Source organism: Triticum dicoccoides, chromosome 7B (assembly GCF_002162155.2).
Source record: "Triticum dicoccoides isolate Atlit2015 ecotype Zavitan chromosome 7B, WEW_v2.0, whole genome shotgun sequence".
Taxonomy (NCBI): Eukaryota; Viridiplantae; Streptophyta; class Magnoliopsida; order Poales; family Poaceae; genus Triticum; species Triticum dicoccoides.
The window spans coordinates 113,562,823-113,573,022 of NC_041393.1; the positions used below are offsets into that span (position 1 = coordinate 113,562,823).

At 42.9% G+C, this 10,200-nt stretch overlaps 2 protein-coding genes across 2 annotated transcripts; one reads left to right on the plus strand and one right to left on the minus strand.

The window, feature by feature from the left end:
* Window positions 1-924: 924 nt before the first annotated feature.
* LOC119336061 (sodium/calcium exchanger NCL2-like) lies at window positions 925-6,301 on the plus strand. The gene is made up of 7 exons (XM_037608100.1): window positions 925-1,400; window positions 2,429-2,617; window positions 3,067-3,248; window positions 3,632-3,777; window positions 3,861-4,128; window positions 4,203-4,505; window positions 5,745-6,301. Exons 1-7 carry the CDS (start codon window positions 1,019-1,021, stop codon window positions 5,991-5,993), a joined length of 1,719 nt encoding a protein of 572 aa, XP_037463997.1. The 5' UTR covers window positions 925-1,018; the 3' UTR covers window positions 5,994-6,301.
* Window positions 6,302-6,588: 287 nt separating this feature from the next.
* LOC119341080 lies at window positions 6,589-10,194 on the minus strand. Its single transcript, XM_037612977.1, has 2 exons — window positions 8,906-10,194; window positions 6,589-6,850 (listed from the first exon to the last, which is right to left on the minus strand). Exon 1 carries the CDS (start codon window positions 10,127-10,129, stop codon window positions 8,990-8,992), a length of 1,140 nt encoding a protein of 379 aa, XP_037468874.1. The 5' UTR covers window positions 10,130-10,194; the 3' UTR covers window positions 6,589-6,850; window positions 8,906-8,989.
* Window positions 10,195-10,200: the final 6 nt, after the last annotated feature.

Below are 10,200 nucleotides of genomic sequence, written 5' to 3' on the forward strand. Positions count from 1 at the left end.
TTCATCATGAAATCACATTCCTGTAAGGCGTGGCAAAAAAAACAAATTCAGGCTCCAAAATGCTTTTGAAGTAGCATTTTCAAAGTACCGATTTTGTTTTTTTTGCCACGCCTTCTAGAAATGTGATTTCATGACGATTTTTTGCAAGCACTTAAAACTTTTTCCAATGTTTCTCTCAAAAAAAAATTGAAATTTTTTGAAAGTTTTTCGATTTTACTGTTCACCCGAGCTCAAATGAGCTCGGGTGCAGAAACTCCACGTCCCATCCACACAACATATATACTTATGTCCACTATAGGCATATTCCACTTAGTCTAGTGACGAGAAACATAGACCGTCCACACATAGAGAGAACAGAGATCAGATTCTATGTCAATGAGATTAGACTTGAAAGGCATCGGAAATCATTTTATAGTTGGGTAACCCACGAGTAGAAGTAATTATTTTGGTCTCTTCAGCCTAAGCAAATACGCAAGGGCGACATATGCTAATCTCTGGTTACCATCATCATGCAACTCCAACGGAGCCCGAAGATAACGTCTGACGGCCTCACGTAGCCTCGAGAGAAAACGAGAGGTGCCGGCTTTCCATTGCATCTCACTTCCTCTCGTAGCCTCAAAAAGTGAAGGACGAGGCATGGCAACGGCAAAAGAGAAAGCGAAGAGGCTAGGCTGCCACACCTGCCCCGGCGCCTGCCTGCCGTCCCCCCGTATCCTAAGCTCGATTTTATATTTTTTTTATCCGAGCAGCCCTTTGGGACCCCACATATCATGTGCTCTTTCGATAACAAATTCCGTCTGCCCGGCCTAAATTTCGCAGCCACGGGCCACGTGCCGCCTGCCCGCATTCGCGAAGCGTATCCACGTAGCCGTCAGGTTCGCGCGCGCCGGCGCGGCCTTTAACCCGGCCGGCACAGCCCAAGCATCCGAGCCGCACCATACCATACTTTGCCCCACCACTTGTGCCACGCCGCGGCCGCCATTATTCCATCCCACTCTCGCCAGCCCTCCCTCACCCGATGCCGCCGCCGCCGCGCACCCTCGTCGTCCTCCTCCTCGCCGTCATCGCCGTCTCGGCCCATGGCCGCCTGCTCGCCTCCGACGGTCTCCCGGGGCAGGGGAGCGCGTCCGACGCCACCGTGCTCCGCCTCCCGTCGGCGGGGCGGCCGGTCGGGGAGGCGGAGGAGGGCGGGTGCGAGATGACCTACGGCTTCCTGCCCTGCACGGAGACGGCGGGGGGCAACCTCTTCCTCGCGCTCGCCTACGGCTTCCTCATGTTCAAGTCCGCCACCTACCTCTCCGCCGGCAGCGAGCTGCTGCTCGAGATCCTCGGCCCGGGGATCGTCGGCGGCCTCTTCCTCCCCATCCTCGGCGCGCTGCCGGACGCCTTGCTAATCCTCGGTTCGTTCTTCTTCTTCCCGTGAACTCTGTTCATCTCCTTCTTTCTTTCTTAAAAAAAAAAACTCTGTTCATCTCCTCGCTTCGCTGTGTCTGTTTGATGACTCGTCTTTTAGTTTTCGGATCGTCTCATCGTTGGATGCTCCCAATCGATAAGAACCATCAAATGTATATCATCCAGTGGCTAACAGTATTATATTACCTCTACTAGTTAAGCTAATGTCCATGATCGTGCAGGGCTATTATGGACATTTTACTTCTACAAAATAGGAAAGAGATTAGTATTATTTTTGCAGGTAACTAGGAAAGCGGTTATAGTTTCCTTAAATCTTGATGGTAAATAAGGAAAGATAAAAATCCCTAATTATTGTTTTACTAATCAATCTGTTTTTTTACGGGTACTAATCAATCTGTTAACACAAAGGAGCAACGTGTAGTGTTTATTTTGTTCTGTTAATGTGTGCGTTCTTTTCTCTTTTTTGCCAGAAATTAATAATATCACTATGTTCAGTTAAGTACATAAGTATATTGAGTATTAATCACGTAAGTAATTCAGACAAACTATATTTTCGCCATTTGCACCACACACATACAAAAAATGTCAATATGCATATTATATAAAAATAATAATGCTTAGATATTAAAAAGAAAAAATATCACTTTAACATGCAATGTTGGGTGTGTGCATTGCTTGATGCAGAGGCCGGGGTTATCCTCCTTTTCAAATAAACTTTAATATATAATAAAATAGTATGCATTATAAGGATGATATATTTTACTCTCAGCAAACATGCATACTCCCTCCATTCCAAAATAGATGACCCAACTTTGTACTAACTTTGTACTAAAGTTAGTACGAAGTTGAGTCATCTATTTTGGAACGGAGGGAGTAGTATACAAGTAAGTCATTATTTGGAATGACATAGCATCAAATAATTCTATAATAAAGTATGCTTTTTGTCCCATTTTTACGAACACTCGAGTGATATGTAGATGCAAAATGCATAATGTGTCTGTTTCTTGCATTTCAGTTTCCGGCCTCTCTGGCACTAAGGAGGTTGCTCAAAGTCAGGTTTTGATTGGAATGGGCCTGCTGGCGGGATCGACGATCATGCTTTTAACCATACTTTGGGGATCTTGTGTTATTGTCGGTAAATGTGATCTGTCAGAGGATTCAACTACAATCGATTCCCAGGATACCAAAGCCTTCAGTCTTTTTGATATGTTGTTATTTCTCAAATTCCAGTTAGGGGGTCCGACCTAACAAATTGAATGTCATTAAATGCACCTGACATCCGGACTTCCAGTCTTCCAAACAAATCGTTGAACAATATCACCACCTAATAGCTTTGTATATTTAGTTACAATGTGATGCTCCACATCACTAGACTAGTTTAGATAGGGGCTCTACTTCAGCTCACACTTCATGAAACTATTTTGAGGAAACACTTCTTGAAACTATGGGCGTTTGTTGGGTCACGCAGTATAAGAAATTTTGATTTCTTTTTACCTCTACATCACAAACATGAATTTTGGACATGATATATCAGTATGATTGCTGGGAATAGTCATCTTCTATAGCATAATTAGTTTCCATGGCTTGCATCAGTACATACGTTATCTATTAGACCCCTTCTGATATTTTGCTAAATAACATCTGCGCTGTTAGGCTCTGGTGTTTCCACTGATTTGCAGACTAGCTATGCAGCAAGAATCATGGCGATATCTGTTCTCCCCTTTATCGTTGTTCAGATACCGCAAATTCTGAAGCTCAAATCTGGTCATCGCTTAACTCTACTGCTTGGGCTTATAGTTGCAGTGCTACTTCTGCTTACTTATTGCCTATACCAGGTATATACTGACCTCATGGGAAAATGAACTCTACGCTTTCCCACCTTTTATGCTTTAATAGTACATTTCTCTCTAGTATAGTTATGTACATTTCTCTCTAGTATAGCTATGTACATTTCGTCAGAAGAAGTTATGAATTTTTTATCAAGGCACTTTAAAATCTTGGAGGTAAGGAAATTTAACAAGAATAAATGATGCCTCTCTACCACCTATCTGACTTTCCTCTAGGCATTTCATTTGGTCAGGAGCTGAAATCTTGCGACACGTGTTCATTTATGTGTTGCTAATTTTCTAAGGGGCAATCACACACTACTTACATTTATTATCATCTTATTTTGATCTATATTGCCCCATTGAACAATACTTGCATCCTCCACAAACAGATCTTTCAGCCATGGATCCAGAGGAGAAAATTAGAATATTCAAAACTGAAGCATGTAATGTCTGGGCTTCTGAAACATGCTCAAATGCATACTTTTGGTCACCTTATCGATGATGATGGCACACCAAATGTTTCTGTCATAGAGAAGTAAGCCACCGGTTTGCAATTCGTTTTTCCCTATATCTTCATCCCAAAAAGTATCTCCACAGTGATACTGTAAAAATTGGCAGGTTATTTCACAAAATTGATCTGGACAATGATGGAAGGATAGGGCGTGGTGAACTACAAGCTTTCATCGTTGGTGTGAATTTTGAAGATATTGAGTTGGATAGTAATCTAGCTGCAGATCAAGTCATGGCTGACTTTGATAGGTCTCGGAATAGTTCCATTGAAAAGGGAGAATTCGTTGATGGCGTCCTTAGATGGCTGGAAGAAGCTAAGCGTGTTGTTGCTGGTTCTGGCGCCTACTCAAAAAAGTTTATGGATGATTTTCACATTGTAAGTTTATAGTCACATGTTTGCGCAGTTGTTTTGTCCATCAAGATAAATCGCATCATCCTACAATTGTGCAGACAACAGGGGAAGAACATAATGCACTGCTTGACAAGCATGAAGAAGATGATGAATCTATTGAAAATCCAACCTGGACATGCTTCAAAGCCATTTCACTTTTGCTTCTCGGAACTGCAATGGCAGCTGCATTTGCAGACCCACTCGTTGATGCTGTGCACAACTTTTCAAGTGCTACCAGTATACCATCTTTCTTCATTTCCTTCATTGCGATGCCCTTGGCTACTAATTCCAGCGAGGCTGTCTCAGCCATTATCTTTGCCAGCCGAAAGAAGCAACGCACTTTGTCTCTAACATTCTCTGAGGTATGTCTGTTGGATACCTTGTGTTTACTGTTGACAATTGGAGCAGTCATATAAATACCTTCATTCTGATTGATTTCTTAGTTTCAATGTTGTTTTCCCTTCTCTAACTTTTTTTGTTTTTATTTCTCCTATACTGTTAAGCTAGTTATTTGGTAATCTTTTTATACTCCTCTGTCCGAAAAAGCTTGTCCCGGTGCTTGATACATCCATTTGAGGGACAAGCTTTTCCGGACGGAGGGAGTATATTGCAAGGTATTCTGTGGAAGAAATTAGAAACAGTTTTCCGAATAACTGAAAGTTCTTACATACTGTAGACTTGGGCTTCCTTGGTGTTCTGTTGTTACTTGTTACCGTGGAATTCTATTTTTTTTCTTGTTTTGTGCAGGCTTTTTTTTTAGTGGATATAGGATGTACGGTGCATAAATATTTGTCTTTTTTGTGCAGCTGCTTTTAGATATATGAGTATTTTTCTGTATTCTTCTTTTTTCTTGGTCAAGCTGCACCCAAATATTTATTCCGTTCGGATACATGTGAGACAAAATGTGAGAGGACAATCAATGGATGTTAGATTCTGTACAGAGTTAGTCGAATTTACAGAACATGATAAGAGAATTTTATCAACACTTCTGGACGTAAGCAGAGCACATCACATCACAAGAAAGCTTAAACTGTGCCTTAGAAGGCGTAAGGTGCTTTTAAGGAGTTAATACAAAACTAATTCCGTGATGGTAGCAAGGGTTTGACCGTTTGAGATCCAAATTGATGATATTTGAAAAAACATACTTCAGATGATTAAAAATTCTACTCAAATGGCAAAATGAAATTCTACTCAAATGGCAGTATGGAAAATCTGATTGATTGAATGATTTTTGGCATCGCTACATACAAGTCACTCTCGGATCTTTGGGCAAAATCTTATTTCATTGAATGATTTTGGGCATCAGTACGTATAAGTCACTGTCTGATCTTTGCAGTCAAACGTTGATACATGTTTTCTCAGTGGTACATGGATATATGTTGTATACAAGACTGACCACATGAAAATAGTGTCGCTCTGCTTACTTTGAAAATATTTCTGTTTTATTTTCTATCAGCATGTCATTGTAAGATAGCATGGCCATATCTTTTTTTAATAAGGCAGGAGCTTCGCAACACAAAAATCTTGCCATACCGCAGTATTTGTACGCCTCAAAAGTTCCAAAAGGGGAATTTCATGTGATGCCGCCATTTAAACTGCAGGTGTATGGTGGAGTGACCATGAACAACACGCTCTGCCTGGCTGTGTTCCTGGCTCTCGTCTACATCAGGGGCTTAACTTGGGACTTCTCATCGGAGGTGCTCGTCATCTTCCTCGTGTGCATCATCATGGGCCTCTTCACCAGCTTCGGGACCAAGTTCCCGCTGTGGACGTGCTTCGTCGCATTCCTTCTGTACCCACTGTCGCTGATCTTGGTTTACATCCTCGACTACAAGTTTGGCTGGTCGTAGACCTAAACTGAATGGCTGATTAGTTGATAGGTCTGATATACGGCATGGATCACTCCTCTTACTGTTTGTAAACCTCAGTCTGGTACGTGTTTCCGGTTGGATGCAGACTATGGATTTGACATATTGCGTACTTGGGGCCGTCACTAATAAGTGAAGATGAACTCTGTGATCATGATATCGCGTGTGTTGCTGCAGGAATTGGTTGCAGTATAATTCATCGAGATTTGTCATACGAAACATGAATCTATTGTATAGTTGTTAAACATCTGTTGACAAACTAACATAACTGAATGAGAAGTCTTTATCCATGCATGGTTGCATATTGAAGGTTTTTTCATACATGGCTGTATATTTTGAGGTGGTATGTTTATCTATTTATGAGTTGTTATGTTTCTATTTACTGATTTTGTTGATATAATAATAGTGCTTAGGTCTAGGTCAGTGCGAGGCTTGCAACTTTCTTCTGTGAAGCTCGGCTGCCATGTCCTCGACGCTGTGGTCGATTGTGCATATGCCCTTTATGGGGTTTGTATCTAGGTTTTCGCCCAGTTTTCCTCCGGTTAACCGATCAATTCTCTTCTTAATCAATGAAAATGGCAAATCTTTTGCCTCGTTTCAAAAAAAAAAAAGTGCTTAGGTCTCGCTCGTCACCAAGACAATTTCAGTAAATACAACTCAACATGTGCACCAGCACCACTATTACTCCATCAGCCATCCCCCACTAAACTAAATCTACCAAACAAAATTTGTCCAGTCTGAATTCGCTGTTGTTGCGCAGATCAAATCAACCATCAGAAGACCTTGATAGTTTTCCAGAAGCCCTTCCAATTCTTGGTCTTCAGGCTACCAGCTGGTGCCTGAAAAAAAAAACAGTTGTTTAAGACTGAGAACGAATGTAAGAGCAAAGCAAAAATACAATACTGACGAACAAGGCCATTAGCTTAGCAAAAAGAAGGTGACCTGTCGATGAAGACAATGCGGCATCAGCGTAGCTTAAAAATTGAAATGGGACTAGATTTCGGATTTTAGAATTTGGAGGCTTAGAAGTGCATTCATCATCTAAAGCATGACGAGTGTTGTCATCATCATCATTAGGTTCGGTCTTGGTTAGTTTGGCTCGGTACTTCAGGGTCATCGGTTTATATGCCCACCCCTAATCATCATCATTGACTACATACTCAAGGTTCCTGCACTGCAACTCTCCCAGCATGGAAGTAGGCTTTTCTCTATTTGATTTTCAGGGTCAACTTCCCACTCACAGGAGCCGTCCTTGTAACGACGCCAATTTTGATCATAAAAATAAGTTTACCAATCATCTTTGCATTTAATCGTTTTACTTTTCACATCATGAATACATGATCCAATTCCGCTTTATAGATGAGCTACAAATGGGTTGCAGAAGAATTTTCTTTTCCATCTCTGCTAGTTCTGGACTTTGTGCCCCATATCATTCAACTCGACATGTTGCAGCATTGTAGGCGTAGTGGAGATGACAAAGAATTTTTTTGTCATTAGTCTTTCATTGGCACAGTGGAAATAAGGTATCAATTTGTATATGTACATTTCATTATGTGAAACAAATCCGATGAAAGGAAAAGACAGCAGGAAACTTTTTATTCAAATCCGCAACATAGTGATGCAAATTTGGAATCTTTAGGGTACCCTCCGACCCTATTTAATATAATTAAACCAAAGGAACTAAAATTTCAAAAGTAATGTCAATTCTGAAAACTTAGTTCATTTAGTTGAACTAAGGAGGGGTCGGAGGGTACCAAATTTGCATCCCTACCGCAGCGTGTATCAAGATTCTCTGAAGTTACAAGGAAGGTCTGTTTTATAAGTAGCAAACTGAGACTGAAAACTAAAATGGAGCACAACCAAACAAGGATTGCAACAAAGAGATGCAATGCAAGGAACCTGGAGGATGTACGCAATGATGATCATACTTGTCCTGCTTTCAATAACGAATAAGAGATATAAGATACAACAATAGCTGCAGGCTCTTCATAAACACAAATGTTTCATGGGCTGGAAAAGCAAAGCAAAAAGGTACCTATAATGAAGTACTAAATTTTGAGACTAAACAGTGACACCTAAGCTCATGGGCTTGTTGTTTATCGGTCCATTCGTTATTCCATTAAGCAAATTTTGCAACCAGCATCAATTTAGCTTAGTATACTCCCTCCGTTCCTAAATATAAGTCTTTTTAGGGATTCTAATATGGACTACATATGGAGCAAAATGAGTGAATCTACATTCTATATTTCATCCATATGTAGTCCATATTCAACTCTCTAAAAATACTTATATTTAGGAACGACGGGGGTATTTTGCTGGTATGGTCACTCTGTTTATGTCAAACCAAAATGATTGGGTTCACGAATCAACATCCAAAATCACAAAGCGATACAATTGGGTTCACGAGTCAAATAATATGTTTGTGAATCAGAGTCGGCGGACCAAAATCACTAGGTTCACGAACCAAACATGTATATCCCCAGCAAAATGGGAAGTAGCTAATCAAAAAGGAGCAAATTCTGAATATGGTAACCATGATTTCAACAATTGCAAGTTTCTAAAAAAACTAGAACCACTAACAGTGACAACAAATCATAATATGATTAAATAAACTCATCTCTGCAGAGCAATTCCACATATAATATAGCATCAGGTCCAGAAGCATTGCAGACAAGTCCATATCCAAATTTATCAATTAGCTGTGTAAACCTAAGGCCAAATTAATTCATAATCAAGCATGTTCACTGGAAAACTGGAAATGGCACTCCACGATCCATATCTATCTAGGTGCTGATCACATCCGTCGCTCTGCTATTCGTTAACTAGCGATGTTACACAAGATCACCCATAGCTAACTGTTTAACATTCAAAACATGGGTCAAGGGGTGACAAACCTTAAAATGTTATTCCAACACGACAATCCAGCAACGTGCTCCCAGACCAAGCATGCACAGAGTCTCTTTTTCCATTTTGTCTTTTCAGGTAGAAACTTCATTCGGCACCTTCTCAGCACAGTAAGATGCATAAGTCGCAGCAAGGCCTGGAATACTCTTCTCATAAGGATGCACATACTTGTCCAGAAACTTCTTCTCAGTCAGCGCGACGATAGAATAGAAGTCAAGCTCAGGATAAAGCAAATCCTTCGAGTTGAGAATATTTAGCAAGGAATGCCGTGGCAACAACCGGCGCTGATAGCTATACATAACCAGAACTGGCCTTTGAGCTATATAGCGTATCTCCAGCCCAACATCCCTTGTCAAGAAATTCACAGTTGTCTGCATCCTTTCCTCGGACATAGTGAGGATACTCGGCATCTTCCTCACAGCAGTCAACACATCATCCTGTGACCAACCAAGCATTTCAAGGTTCCCCATTTTCCTGTCAATTTTCTCCTGGCTCTGAAACGCAAACGCCATGAGCGCGTAGCGAAACATTGGGGAATCCCGGGGCACGCCAAGCTTATCGATGTACAGCACGGCATTCTGGACGTACTCGGGGAGCCGAGTGAGCACCCGGGTAAGGTATGTATCTGAAAATTCTTTGACACTTATCCCGCATTGCTGGAGGATGGCCAGGTTGGGCTTGGCGACCTTCTCGAGGTCCGCTCCGAGGATGCCGCCGTTCGCCTTGATGGCCCCGAGGAGCTTCTCGAAGGAGCCGAAGACCGGGAGCCAGAAGGCGAGGTTGGGGCCGAGGGAGGAGCTGCGGAAGGTGGCGCGGGCGAGAGGGATGAGGCGCGCGATCTGGGAGCGCTTGAGGCCGAGACCCGTGAGCTCGTCGACGCGCTTGGCCAGGTTCAGCTCCACATCGGCGCAGAGGAGCTGCGGGTCGGCGGCGACGATGGCGGCGGTGCCCGAGGGGGAGATGCCGAGCGCGGCGAGGAAGGCGAGGACGGCGTCGATCCTGGAGGAGGACTTGAGGTGGGCGAGCTTCTTGGACGCCTTGCGCGCCTTGGGCCGGGAGAGGCCGCAGTTGGTGACGAGGTACTCCTCGACGGCGAACGGCTCTGGGGAAGCGGGTGCGGTGGCGGCGAGGAGGCGGTAGAGCGGGAAAAGGGGGGAGAGGGAGGGTGTGTGGACATGAGATGCGGAGAGGAAGAGCTTTCGGAGATGGAGCATCGCGTCGCGGCGGCGGCGGCGGCGGCGGATTGACCGCTAGGCGTTTGGGGGTGTTGTAGCTGTAGGGTTTT